At 41.0% G+C, this 14,674-nt stretch overlaps 1 protein-coding gene across 8 annotated transcripts in view; it reads left to right on the top strand.

Annotated features, from left to right (window-relative positions):
- Nucleotides 1-14,674, top strand: part of PHF20 (PHD finger protein 20) — a 63,899-nt gene that overhangs the window by 37,695 nt on the left and 11,530 nt on the right. For all 8 annotated transcript variants that reach the window (XM_054217990.1, XM_054217988.1, XM_054217989.1 and 5 more), the window contains 4 exons: nucleotides 2,181-2,279; nucleotides 5,138-5,299; nucleotides 7,591-7,760; nucleotides 13,256-13,355. In XM_054217990.1, the coding sequence (XP_054073965.1) occupies nucleotides 2,181-2,279; nucleotides 5,138-5,299; nucleotides 7,591-7,760; nucleotides 13,256-13,355 (531 nt within the window). The remainder of the gene's footprint in view (nucleotides 1-2,180; nucleotides 2,280-5,137; nucleotides 5,300-7,590; nucleotides 7,761-13,255; nucleotides 13,356-14,674) is intronic.

The following is a 14,674-nucleotide window of genomic DNA, read 5'->3' as shown; positions in this document are numbered from 1 at the left end:
AGGAAATTGAGAGGGCTTAGGTGGTCTTACGTTTTTGCCCCTTTTTAAAAATGCAGTTGTGTTGTGATGAATTTTCAGGATTATATAAGGCAGTTTACCTTTCTCGTTGATCGTGTGAATCTATGAGGATGCTCCTAACCTAGGTAGCCTCCTTATCTGGTGGTTTTTTCAGTAAGAACTCGTTAGCCTTCAAGACTTCGGAGTACTTACAAGAAACAACGTGAGACAATGGTTCTTCATACGTGATTTTTTGGAAGGTCCCTTTTATAATACTCTTTACAGACTTATTATTTTTTTTTTAAGAAAAAATATCCTGCATTAACTGAGGCGTGCATTTAAGAAGGTAGCTGTATGCAGAAATTTGCAAATGCTTGGATTTTTTCAGATTTTTAAAAGACATACTGGCAAGCTCAAGGGGAAAAAGCGTGGAACAAAGTGACCATTTTTTTTATCATATTTATCACGGATATGTTGATAGTGGCTTGGCTGAAGTAGCATTCTTTGTGCTCTCAGTATCTTAAAACAAATCAGACAATCTGACCATGCAAATTTCAACTCCCAAATGAAAAGAGGTAAGATTTTCCTCTGTTGGCCTCAGTTATTCTCTCTTTGTCCTTATGGAAGAATAAAATGGCAGAACTTACTTGCATCCCTGCGTATGAGCAGGGAGAAGGAAATGGTACTGGAGGACTAGGAGAGGAAGACAAAGTAAGGAGGAATTGGAAGCTCTGTGCTGAGACTTTAATATGAAATGAAACCCTCTTTCTTTTTTTTTTTTTTAAACCCACCCCCTCAACAAATGGTAACGGAGGGGGGGTTTTGTCCTTTGTGCTGCCAGTCGTATTGCCTTTGAAGGACATGTAATTGTTATGGCGGACTGCCATCCGTGTCAGCAGTTAACGTGGCTGCTGGCAATGCACAATTTTAGCAGCCATCACTAATGACGTGCCAAAAGAGGAACATAAGTGGCAAAACAGCAGGAGATGTTCAAGGGCTAAGAGGATGGGGAGACAGAGGGCAGACTCTCAGGAGGAGGAGCTAGTGATCATGTCTCCTGCGTGCTCATCACAGCTGGTAAAACGTGACTGAGATTTACAGTTTCTCAGTGAGCTGTTTGTACCATAAATACAGTTCAGATCATGAACTGGGGAGTTTACTACTGGCGTGTATGGAAGAGGTTAACATAATACACTGGTATCGCTGGTTTGCTTCGTGAATGGTTACAGACCAGCTAGGGTCCTTAAATGTTTTGTGCGGGAGAAGTTTTCTTACAGTATAGAGTGTCTTTAGGTGCTTATTCTGATATCAAGAATGAGAAATTGAAACAGGTTTCTAAATGGGATGGTAAGTGGCTTAATCAGCTTTGTACTCTGGGAGCAGAGCCCTTTTGAGATGCAGGGCATCCTTCCGTAATAGATTTTGTGATTGCACCTATAGTCTTGGCTGAGTAAGGATAATTTACCTCAGGAACTGCACAGGAGTCTAGAAAACCTGCTGCAGAGACCTAAATCTGAAAGACAGGACTGTAAACAAATGCTAGGATATGGAAAACAAGGGTTGGTGCACGTTACCTTGCCGTGGGGTTGTACTTCATGGGAGGTGCTCTGGAAGCACGCTTTGAGGATGGACTTGATATCGCCTAATAATTCAAAAACTATGGTGGGGTTTTATTCCCTTAAAGATAGGATGGAGAACGGGTGGCTAGAGAATAGCAGTTAAAGCCAATTGAAACAGTTGTTACTCCATTTTCAATGAAAACAAAACATTTGACCGAGGAACTGTACTAGAGTTTGGGGGGGTTGTGGTTTTGTTCTTGTCAGATGTCTGTCACAATACTATTGAAATGTTCAGCCATAATAATTTAGAAAATGGATATAACAAATCCCCCCAGTATTTTCTTTTTTAATAATTTCTAAAGCGGGTAAGTAGCAAACAGGCATTGGTGTACAGTTGGTTTCTCCCACGTGCTATTGTAATTTTGTTATGGGACAATAAAATTAGGACTTAAACCATTCCAATTATGAGAGCTGGGGATTCTTACAAGTAAGTTTTCTTGTTGTTTTTTACAGTGAACTGGCTCTTATCGTTCAAAGAAAATGTGGAGGTCTTTAAGAAAATTAATTGGTAGAATAAATGTGTATATATCTTAAAAATTAAGTTGGAATGTTGTCTAATTTCAGCTGCTAAAGAACATGAGAAGAACAAAGAAAGAAAATCCAGAGACTGTGGAAGGTCCAAGTCAAAGAAAAAGAAAAAAAAGAAAAAGAGAACTCAGTGTGGTAAAGCTCTTTTTTCTTCTGTAGAGGAGAATGGCTTCGTTACTAGGTTTTGCTTGTTACCCAGTTCCATTCTCTTAAGAGTGGGTGTTGCACATAAGACTGCTTTTTTCATTAATCTGTTAGTTTTGATTTTATTAAGTGGTTAATATGAAATTGTGACTGGCAAGATAACTTATTTCCTGGTTGAGGTGCATCATTCTCTTTAATATCTTTATCAATGATCTGGATGAAGGGATCGAATGCACCCTCAGTAAGTTCGCAGATGACACTAAGCTGGGCGGGCGTGTTGATCTGCTTGAGGGTAGGTTGGCTCTGCAGAGGGATCTGGACAGGCTGGACCAATGGGCTGAGACCAATGGTATGAGGTTCAACAAGGCCAAATGCCGGGTCCTGCACTTGGGTAACAACAACCCCATGCAGCGCTACAGGATTGGGGCAGAGTGGCTCGAAAGCAGCCCGACAGAAAAGGACTTGGGAGTGTTGGTTGATAGCCGGCTGAATATGAGCCAGCAGGGTGCAGGCCAACAGCATCCTAGCCTGTATCAGGAATAGTGTGGTGGGCCAGACTAGGGAAGTGATCATCCCCCTGTACTCGGCACTGGTGAGGCCCCACCTCGAGTACTGCGTTCAGTTTTGGGCCCCTCGCTACAAGAGGGACATTGAGGTGCTGGAGCGTGTCCAGAGAAGGGCTACAAAGCTGGTGAGGGGTCTGGAGGACAAACCTTATGAGGAGCGACTGAGGGAGCTGGGGTTGTTTAGCCTGGAGAAGAGGAGGCTGAGGGGAGACCTTATCAACCTCTACAACTACCTGAAAGGAGGTTGTAGAGAGATGGGGGCTGACCTCTTCTCCCTGGTGACAAGTGATAGGATGAGGGGAAACGGGTTCAAGTTATGTCAGGGGAGGTTTAGATTAGATATTAGGAAACATTTCTTCACTGAAAGGGTTATTAAACATTGGAATAGGCTGCCCAGGGAGGTGGTGGATTCACCATCCCTGGAGGTGTTTAAAAAAAGGGTAGATGGGGCCCTTAGGGACATGATTTAGAAGTGGCTCTTGTCAGGGTAGGCTAAAGGTTGGACTCGATGATCTTAAAGGTCCCTTCCAACCTCAACAATTCTATGATTCTATGATTAATGCTGGATGACAGCTTACAGTAGTGCTTGTAATGGCACAGAATAAATCCACCTACAGAATGGATATGCCAGTCTTTAAGTCTAGCTTTTCGTTAGGAAGTGTACTTGTATGCAAGTTTTACCCAGTTACAGAGGCCACGGGTCCCCTTGATTTGTTACCAAGTTCCCCGTGTACCAGATGTTCTCAGTTATATGAGTTAGTTTTGGGGCTCCTGTATGAACGATGAAGACTGGAAATCTTGATGGGTCCTCTTTTTCTGCCGTTAACTTCGTATCTTACATCTTCAGTTAGCATGGCATTTTAGAGGCTGTGACATTGAGCTCTATTCAACCTGTCGCATCCTAAATTTTTTTCCTAAAGGATAAATCTCTCTTCTCCTGAGGAGGTAAAGTAAAAGCCTGATTTAAAGTCTATACCTCATGCTGTGTCCCTCTCTTATGTCTCATAACTGCTATCCCACATACTTTAATGGGGTTGTAGGAGGAATATGTTGTCTTTGTTGACTTCATCTACAGAGGCTGGACAATGCTTTCCTCGGGCCGCTTTCCACTTTGAACTGCTATGTAGGCCCAGGTGTTACGGGTGATAGGACTCTTCGCTTCTAAAAATCGCAGTTGATTCTGAAAGATTTCTCTAGTGAAACGGTTACAGATCAAGCATGGCAGCTTTTTCTGCCATTGGCGGATGTCTAGGGTCATTAATGCAGCACACTGCAATCTGGCACGCGTAATTTGTTAAACTAGAGCTCCTTAGGGAGGAATTCCTGCGACGGGGGAAGAAATTACCTTCCCTTTTCGTTTGCTGTCACGAAGAGACAGGGCAAGCTGTCATGAGAGAGTAGAGGGGAAGAAAGTACCACAGGCAGACTGACTCAGAATTGCACTGAAATAATTAATTTTAGTGAGTTTCTGATTATGTGGTGCCCCCAAATGTAATGGATAATATGTAAAGTATAATTTGTAAACTTATATACTGGTTGAACAAATAGTACCCGCAAACTGCTTGTCCGTCTGCTCTTGGGTTTTAAAACGTTGCTTGCCTTATTTTTGATGTTACCCTTGTGGTTCTTCAAAGTCCAGGAACTTTGAAGGTTTCTCCAGATAACCGGTTGGAAGGTACCGCTTGCAACTGCAGAGCGCCTCGATTTATATACGGTGGGGGATGTGATGAGTGGGTACTTCATAGAGTTCTAGGCGTCTTCTCCACACATTCCCAACTGAGGCTTTTCTTTTCCACCCAGGCGTCCTGTTCCGTGCATACTCTTCTCTAGACATGCTTTCTGTCCGCTTTGTAGTCTGTTGAGATGAGGGAATGTGTGCAGCCATGGGAATGATAGTGGGGTGCGAGGGAGAGGTCTCCAGCTAGCAGTGCTCGTGTAGAAGGGCCTGGAATGCAAAAGCCTTTGTAGACATATTCACCCTGAAGAACAGTTAGGTTTAAGTAATCAGTCTTTTCAGCCTTCCTCACTTATGTCAGCAGTGAAGGATGACTAAGCCGCGTAAGAATTTCCTGGTTCAGACGATAACTTTCTTGTCCCCAGAAAGCTTGCAAATCTTTCAGCAGCAGGAGCATAGTGGAGTCCTAGAGTCCCCACGTACTGAAGTGGGAAGCGTCGCAGTGAATTATGCCTGCCTGTTGTGGGCATTCATGGTGCCGGGTTTTATTTCTATTAACTTTTCTTAACCACAGATTTCTAATAATAGCCCTTCTTACAATTTTACAGAATACTCTGGCAGTGAAGAAAATACAGATGTTTCACAGGAGCTTTCTCCTGAAAAATCAGTTGTCACAAAATGTCTTTCTTCAAATAAATCATCTGCCCACCCAAGCACATTGCTACACTGCTCTAATTCTGGACAGCACAGAGGAAGATCAAAAACAAATGGTAAGATGACTCTCCTCTATGGTTTGCTGATTCTGTCTTTCATTACCAGTACATGTGCGAGCTGCACTAATACACACTAAAGCTGGTACTCATGATGTAAATTTGGCTGCTCTTATGCATAACTCTGTGTGTGTTTCCTTTCCCCTGCCTGAAGAAGCTGAACAAGTTCACTTGCCAGGGCTCAATGTTGCTGCTTTTTGCTTTGACTTCACCTTCACAGAAGCTTTAAGACCGTTGCCCATGTTTCAGAACTCAAACTGATTTTTGTGCCTTTTTGCGGCACTGTATTAACTCTATAATAACAATGCTCAGACTTCAGTAATTCAAATTTTCATATTTCCAAAGGTTTTTACAAAGTAATAACTCGTTCAGAGTTAAAAATAGATGCTGTGCAAGTTTTACACAAGTGTGTGTTTTGTTTGAGACCACTGATGTCGGTTAGATGTAGTTACATAGATAAGAGTATGATACATGCTTATAATGACTTTCTGAGCTTCATAATGATGAGAAGCTCTTGAGTAGCTATTTATTAGTGTCTTCATAGTACTTCATAAACAGCTCATAATGTGGCTGCTGTGAGCCAGCTTTCATAATTTTTAATATCTTGGTCCATCCTTGCTATTTACTGTGACAAGCTGGTACAATAAAAAAGGAAGACAAACATTTTGATCTTTCAGTTGTTATTAAAGCTCACAAATTTGAAGGAAATAGGAAATGTATGACAGCTTGATTACATACGGAAACCTCAAATTCCCTGTTGTACAGATACACTGTTGGTGACCGTTCGGTTATTTTTTTTCACACAACTTTTATTGTTTGGTATTAGGTAAAAGGTAAAAACTAACTTCAGTTAATTCCACTATGTACGGCAAAGAGGAAACATTAATAACTACTGAAGCACAGATGGTGATAATGTTTTAAAACGTGTTCTGCAAGTCTCATCAGCTGTGTTTTTGGGGCATATTGACCATAGAACACGATGGCAGTTTAGTAACTCGGCCACCAGTTGCTCAGACTTCTTTTCATCAGTTCACAGATACTGAAAGTGGTGAAAAGCATTGAAAACAGGTTTATTTCATTCTTTACACAATTGCTTTGCTGCTTTTTGCATCTGCAGAACTTGAACTAACAATAAAAGCCATGCCAGATAAATAAGATCTGGTGTAAGTAATAGTAAAACTACTCTTTGTGTAGAACGAAAGTGCAGCGAGCATAACCTGTCGCTTCCAGAGTACTTCAGGGAAGAGTGTCCTATCTCAGAGGTGGAAAGAACTTTTCAAACATGAAAAATAGCTAATGCATTGGGTTCTCAGCCCCTTACATGTGAGAACAGATGTCTTTCCAAAAGATCCAGTTTATACCACAGACTGGTTTTTCTATTTCTACAGTCTTGTGTTAGGCACTAAGTGATCAAACTACTTCTTCCCAATACAGGTGAGAGACCGCAGTCTACTTGAGTGACTAAAATTTACATTCCACTCTCCTCCAGCTCATTAGAGTATTTCCCAAATAGTTAAAATCCTTATCTTCTCCCTCTGACCTTATAAATCTATCTCAAGGAAGCTGTAGACATTGCGTTAATGTTACTGAGCTAAGTATCTCAATTTAGCGTGTTGTGAAACAAAGACTTTCTTGGCAGTTTTAATCAACCCACAGCGATGCACTGATGCTTTAAGTAGCACAGGAGCATTCTTAAAGAATACCTGGGGCAGCACACTGCCCCTGGACTGGTAAATGTGTCCTTGACAGCAGGCTAAATGAAAATAATCTCTTCTGAAGCAGGATTAAATTCTGTGGTAGACTCTGAATGTTCCTCTAATGGAGATGTTACTTTGTGAGATCGACTGCTTTGTAAGAGAACCCGCTTATCTCTTTTGTGAGCTCTACACTTAAAGTACCAAGTCACAATTATACAAATTGCAAAACCTAGTATGTATCCTACTTGAATTTATAAATCTGGGTTTGTTTATTGTACGTACTTGTCTAAAGAGACTTTGTGCCTTTGGTTTGAGGCACTGTGTGTTGACAGTACAATTTTAAAGACAGAACCTGTTAAGCTGGAATATTTTGAAGGAGCTATTAATGAGAATATAAAACTTCATTATGTAGTAACCTTCAATGAACTTACTGTTTATTGAAGGTCACTGCCTAACGTAGTAACATTGGATGTTCCTTCAATTACGCAGTGAACTCATGCTTTTAGAAATGTACGTCTGCGTACTTGGGATGAAATCTTGAGAGCTATTTGACCTCTTTGTAATAACTTGGGATTTTATCTACTTTTTGTACAGAGGATGACACCCTGAGTGAGTCATCTATGGATAGCTTGCTTTGGAGTGATGATGACTGCAGTCAGGATGTTGATGTAACCACAAACCCTGATGAAGAAGTTGAAGAAAGCGATTTTGAGATCGTTCGGTGTGTTTGTGAAATAAAAGAAGAAAATGACTTCATGATTCAGGTATGAAGTGGAGGTTAAACGCACATTTTGGTGAATACAATGGAAGGTGTGAGCTATTGTAGAAATATGTGCAGGTACGTTCTGTATATGAAATGATCTATTGTTGTCATAAAACTCTTTCAGGTAGCCTGTCAGGGTGAGCGGCTGCTATGATAGATGGAAAACTGCCATCTGATACAGTTGGGTTTTTTTTGATCGAAGGAAAGTGGAAGAAGAGGGACGGTTCTATACAAGCCGTTAAGGGTTTGCTTGTCACCTGCAGTTTTGCATTCTTCTAAAAATTAGAGCACTTCCTAGTTCTAGAGAATACGTATTTAAAATCAGTGGCTTTTTATCTGGCTCTTTTGTTTCCCCCTGGTTCTGAGCATGTTCAGAATGTTGCCATGGGATGGTGGTGCTCTTCCACTTCACTGCACTGGGAAGAAGCGTGGCTTAACCATACGATCCTTTAGATAGGATGAACAAAAAAAATCATTACTTGAGTCTTTTGTTTTGAAGGAGAGCTGCATTCGTCCATTCCGCAGCTTTTTCTGTAGCTTGTGAATTCAGAGTTTCTAATTTGTGTAAGGCCATCTGTTTGTTCTCCTTATGTGTGCTCTTGTTAAACCAACTTTACAGAAAACTGTTTCCAGCTAGAGCAGTGTCTATTATCTGTCCTGCTTAAAACTGATGATAAAAGCTGCTTTGGAACTACTTACTGAGGTGTTTGTAAATTATCAGGAAACCATTCCCCACATAGCTGCTCTGAGCCATTCCATCCAGTTTCCTATTCATTTCAAATAGTTAGGTCAAACATATTGTATAAAAAATGTCAGCATTTTTTTTGCTCTATTTCATTTTGCCACCGCTTCTTACGCGAGCTCCCTATCCCCTTTGGTAATTCCCCCTAAGTCTTAGAAGATGCATACGCAGGGGCTTAAGTGTGTGATGCTCTTGAACCGAGATCACGAGCTTTTCATAGTTGTCTTTTTGAAGAAATTAGGGTTTCTGTATTTTGTTCTTCAGGAGGCTCCCACCCTTCCTATCTAGATAACTTTTTGCTTGTTGTGGGGAAGACAAGTTCAAAGTACAGTAGAATAGCTTGGCATCTGTGCTCATTGCGAGTTTTAAGGTAATCATTGCGTTCTGTTGGGAGGCTTTCACTTGTGAAAGGATATGGCACGACACTGACTGCAGAAATGTTTTTCTGGCACGCGAAGCTCACCCCCATCTGCAGCTTTTGGATTCACTTTCCCAAGCATTCTGTTGGTAATTTTGGGGAGATTTGAATCCCACTTTATGGGACCCCTTACTGGGATAGTTTCTGGCATGTTACTGGGAACTGCATTTCTTTTTTGCTGTTTGGAACTAAGAGGAAGGACAGAAGCTGAGCTGTAGTACCTCACAGCCGCTGTGCGGTTTTTGGTGGACTTTATTGCTTGAATGGAGGCAGAAACCTGCTAAGGAGAAGATGGGGTGCACTGTTTAAATTGTAGTGTGAAGAATTCTTGGCTTTTACAGCAGGACAGTTGGAACATCTTTTTTGCTCTGAACATCAACAACCTAATTTCAAAAATTGTTAATAGGGCTAGCTAACGCAGCTAAGTTTGGTATTTTTTTGTCCTCAGTGGTCGAGTTTAAGAGCTAACTTTGGGGGGTAGTTTTCTTTGGTCTTCTGTGCTACTTTATAGAGATTTGCTCTGGAAGGTAGGACATTTTTTCTCTTATTGCTGAGTTCATTTTGATGCACGCCTTTGTATTAGTGTTGGATCCTGACAACCTAGGGCAAAAGATTCTATGTCCGTTAGTAGGAAAGGGCACAGTGATGGGCAGTGGGCAAAATCAGATAAATAGCGTCTGAGTGTATAGGAGGAAAAGGAGTCTCATGGTTGGGAATAAAGGGGGCTGGCTGCCTTCCGAGGAGATGACTCAATGGAAAATACAGAGATATATTTCTGGCAAAAGTAAGCCCAGCACTAGCCTGTGATTGCAGAATGCGGAGAACTGTCAGCTACCTCAGGACACGGGCTATGAATAGCTTTCACCTAAGGTTTCGCAGGCTGCTCCTGATATCGATTTTCTAGGTTGGACTAGTTTGTGGGGTTTTTGAGTGTATTGCAAGGTTTTAAACACATTAGCTGTGTTCTAAAAGAATTGTCTAGGGGAGCAGGTTATTCCCTCTGGAAAAGAGGTGCAGATCAACAGCGTGGTGAGTACCTGCATTTGTTACGGGGATTGATGCAAGCGGAATAGGGGAGCAAGGAGCTGGTAACAAGTTTTCGTGGGGCTAGGGTAGGCGGATGGTTTGCTTAAGGTACCAGATATTGTGCTCCCCATACCTTTCTGTCAGCCTGTAGTTTTTGGGAAAATGTTTTGAACAGTCTGGTCTTCTGTTGTTGATGTAGAAATGCCCGAGTTAGCTCTTTTAAGTATAGAGCATTAAAATCAAGCAGAGGTGCTGTTATACAACTATAGAATTATGACGAGGGAAACCTATTTTCAGCTTTTCAGGGGTGTAGTGCTGAGATTGACACTTCCCTTTGACTTTATAGAGTGAGAATCCTGTGTAGTTGTAAGAAGGAAAGACTTCTTCCCTATTTCCTACTTAAACTTTAATTAGATACTTGGAAACTGAAATTTGGAAGTGTATGCCCTAGAGAACTTGCATTTAGACTTGTCTGTCCTCTCTTCCTGAAGATACGTATTTTTGTGCGGTGTGGGGATTTTTAGAAGAATATTACCATTCTTTGTACTTCTTTCCATTGGGATGTTTATTCTGCCCCTGCTTATTACTCTGAGATCTGACGGAAATATGCTGGCACTTGGGGTGTTCGCTTGAGCGTGTGCCCGTGTGCCAAGCTGCCTTGACCTGGTATCAAAATGAGGAGCTAGGGCAGTTTCTCCATGCACGTGACTGGAGGTTCATTCCTCCCAGGATACCTACATGGGGCCTTCTTACACGAGGGAGAATGGTGAGTAATTTTCTCTTTGAACTGCACTCATTTCCACGGATGTGCCAAAACTAGAAATAACGAGGGGAAAAAAGGTTAATTTTAAATGCAAGCAACACCTTTATTTTTCCTGAAAGATTGGGGACCGTTAAGGTTTAATGAAACTCTTACATAGTTAAACTGAGAGTTTGTTCCATTTAGGTCTTTAATAATAAAACCCCCAAAACTTCAGCTTAGAGGTTTTGCAAAAAAACTCTTCCTTAATCTTGAACTTGCCTCAAATTGTGTCAAGCAATTTGTGCATAAAGAATACCATTCGTTACACCGGGATACAGAAATACGGTTTTGCGTTTAAAGTAACTACCTGCCTCAGTTAGTAGAAGTTAAAATTGGAGAAAGCATAAAAAAAATAGGGTATCACTGGCCAATGCTGTTTCATTCCAGTCTCTATAACGTTGCAAGGAGGTTACTAGATTTCATTTATTGAGCCTCTGTGAAGTCGTAGCGTAGCATTGCCGTGTTCTGCTTCTGAAGGCACAGCACTCCCTTCTTAGGGTAAGGGTTGGGCCCAAATAAGTCCAGACAAGATGTCATTGTCCCTTTCTTTTGCTTTTTTTTAATACCTAAATGTTGGTGAGTTTGTGTGACGTTGAGAGTTTTGGGGCTGGATTTGGTGGCCTTGGAGGTGATGGATGGAAATGGACTTGGGATATTTTTGTTCTGGTAGATGAAAAGCTGCTTTAAATACATGTCCATGGGGTTCAGTTATTTCCTTTGCACTTGAACTTCGATTTAAATGTTATTGCACAACTGGGCGTGTTTTTCCTCTTCAAAATCTCTTCCTTGGCTTGCTTTGCATCTCCCTGCTGCTGCCTGGGCAGGGGTAGCTTCTGTGTAGTGTGTGTCCAGAGCAATAGCCTGTAGCCTGGCCAGCCAGGCTGTGAAGTAGAACGTGCCAGATAAAAGGAAGGACCTATGCCCTGATGGGGTGGATATCTGAATATCAGTTGAGTAAAATAAAAAAAAGTCGGGATGCTTCGTTAGTGTTCTGGGGAAATTTGCCTGGAAAATCACTGAGTGTAGATCTGTGCCATATGGCGTTATTTATGGGATGCAAGTGTAACTAGGTCCAGGAGCTCCCTTATTTTTAGCGTGCAGTCTGCTTTTCTTATCTGTCGTCTTTGTGTTAGGACACCTTTTTCTGTCACTTACTAATCATCTTTGTGAAAGGAGGATGGTCTCTCAGCCTTCTTTGAAAACATTCCCTTATTGCTTGAGGGCTGTTTACCTGTTTTGTAAGGCAAAAACATGGTTAGTCCCATCTTTCAGAAACCTCTTTCTCTCTAACCTTGTCTGTTCTGTGTTCCCAGTGCCGCTGTTTCCTCCACACCTAGACCACTAATTTAATACAATGATGTATTCAAAAATTGGTGGTCCCTTTCTGTCTCCCTTACCTTGAGGAAAGGCAGCAGATTAATAAGAGCGCTAATAAAAGCGGTGCAAGTGTTCAACACGGATGAGGTGTTATATTAAGTTGGCATCTTGTAGGTCAGTGAAGAGCAGCATCTAAGATGGCTTGCGGTTGCTGTTTGTGCTTGGTTTAGTGCCTTTTGAAAACCTTTGCTGATATTGAGGAGATCGCTGCATAAAGCTTTTGCTTGTGCTCTGAGAGAGAAGGGTTACGACCTCTTGTCTCGCTGCTTGTGGAAACAGTAACGCTGAACTGACACCATGGCTTCAAATCAAAATCGTCTTAATATTCCTGCGTGGGGTCTGTCCCATGTTTCAGTGGTCTTTAGGCTACCGTTGCAGTTTTGTCTGCTTGTTAAAGTGGGTGTGAGGAAAGCGACTGAAACAGAACAGGTGGATATACTTTTTCCTACTGTAAAACTGTATGCCTTTATGTACAGTGATTGCATTTGAAATAGCATAATTGCACTAAAAAACAGGACCAAATTATATTCAGTCTTTGCCAGTATGATTGCTCGTGCTCAGAAGGATGTCACAAGTTTTTAGAGCTAGTACAACTGCATCTGCACCTTACTTTTATATTAACGGAGCTACCTTTGAAATAGATAAAATGGTAGACACACAAGTGTCAAAGAGTGTAGTATTGGCTAGTCCTATGTGACGTAAATAGCCCTTGGATTTTATAACTGAATGTGATTAACTGTTTGAGGGGGAAACCTCTTCATTCAGAAAACTTCATACATTTTGCTAAAGAAAGCTTGATTGCATACTGTTTTCTGTCCTGATTATGTGTGCATGTGTCTCATTAAAGATTTTCTTCTCCAGAGGGAACATTTTTGCACCGTTCAAGTGCTTCCACTTTGTCATTGTTGTCATTCTCCAGTAATCCATGTGAAAAATGTGTGGGAAGGCTTCAAATTCTATTGTAGTCTGATTCTTTAATGTGTTTGCTTGTAGCCGGAAGAGGGGGGTGGACATTAATAATACACCTTTTTGTCTTAAAATATGTAGATGATGTGTCTCTTAATTGAGATAATCTTATTGAGCTCCTGTAGGCTTCACTTCTGTTGATGTGCACTTCTTGACTTTAAACAGTGTGAAGAGTGTCTGTGCTGGCAGCATGGAGTCTGTATGGGTTTACTGGAAGATAATGTACCTGAGAAATATACCTGCTATATTTGCCAAGATCCTCCAGGTACAGAAACTTAAGGTTACAGAGCCTTCTTCTATATGTAGTAACTTTATTAGTTTTTATGTGTATATATTGCAAAGATTAAACTTTTTTTTCCCCCCCGTAGCTGTGTCTGTCATTATAGGTGATTGAGTTCAGTTATAGATACAGAAAGATTAATTTATGTGAATGTACGTGAGCCAATATTGCGGAATTACAGCTGGACAGGAATGGAAATTAATGTTTTCACCCTGATGACCATCTGTCACATATTTATCAGTAATAAGGATTGTACTGTCTGGGTATGGAAAATGAATTTAGAAGCACTCGGGAAACTTAAGCAAAGACTCTCCACGGGCACGTCTTCCGGGATGTGGCTGCAGCTTTCCTCCAGCGTGACCAGGCTTATGCATTCTTTAAAATAAGTCAGCCAGAGGCTTGCTGCTTCGCAACCGCTGCGACGTGCTAGTGCTTGTTACGGGAAGGCACTTGGAATCCATGTGGATGAATACAAATATAAATTATCATGGGTAATGCAGTCGGAGTTGATTAAGCAATATGTTCTCTACTCCTAACTATGTATTTAAAATGTCTCAGTCCATCTTACGTAGCAGGTAAAATTACACTTACGTGGATCTTTTCTGACTTTTTACTCTGAATTGTAAAGTCTTGCTGAATGTGGAAACGGGTGAGGTGCGGGCTTGAGGCCGTTTCCATAAATTATGAGAAAATGGAATCTCTGTTTGCCCGATCACAAGACCTTTTTGGTTTATATACATATTTGGATTGTGATCTCTGCTTTTTTTTGGCTGTTTAAAACTCCCGACTCTTTCATAGCCTACCTCACTGGCTTGTGTAGTTCGCACACCGATGTTGTTTGTACTCGTAGCAAGACACGCTATGCCTGCATTCTGTTATCTAAGTAATAGAATAGCTTTAACATTTAAGTTTTTTTTACAGTATCTTGCATCCAGATTTAAACCCTCTGTTTTCAAAATATTTTGCTTTGATTTGTGTCAATTTGAATTGGTTTTAAATGTACCTAAAGAACACACTCAAACCGAAGTTTTGCCATCACAGTTGAACTATTTGTATTTAGTAAAATCTTTATCAGAATGCTTTTTGGTAGAAAACTGATTACAACTAACACTTCCTTTGTTTAATTAATTTAATAACTTTTACAAACTATCGCTTTGAAGATCCTGAAACTTTTTTTTTATTTGGGTTTAATTTTTACCTCTGTCTTGGAAAACATATCCAACTTTTTGACTGCAAAAGTGGCTAACCAATTTCAGTGAATCTGCTGTTGGCTTGAAATGGGATAGACAGACTTCATGAATCTG

This window comes from Rissa tridactyla, chromosome 12, assembly GCF_028500815.1.
Source record: "Rissa tridactyla isolate bRisTri1 chromosome 12, bRisTri1.patW.cur.20221130, whole genome shotgun sequence".
NCBI lineage: Eukaryota > Metazoa > Chordata > Aves > Charadriiformes > Laridae > Rissa > Rissa tridactyla.
This window is presented reverse-complemented; position numbering and strand designations above follow the sequence as displayed.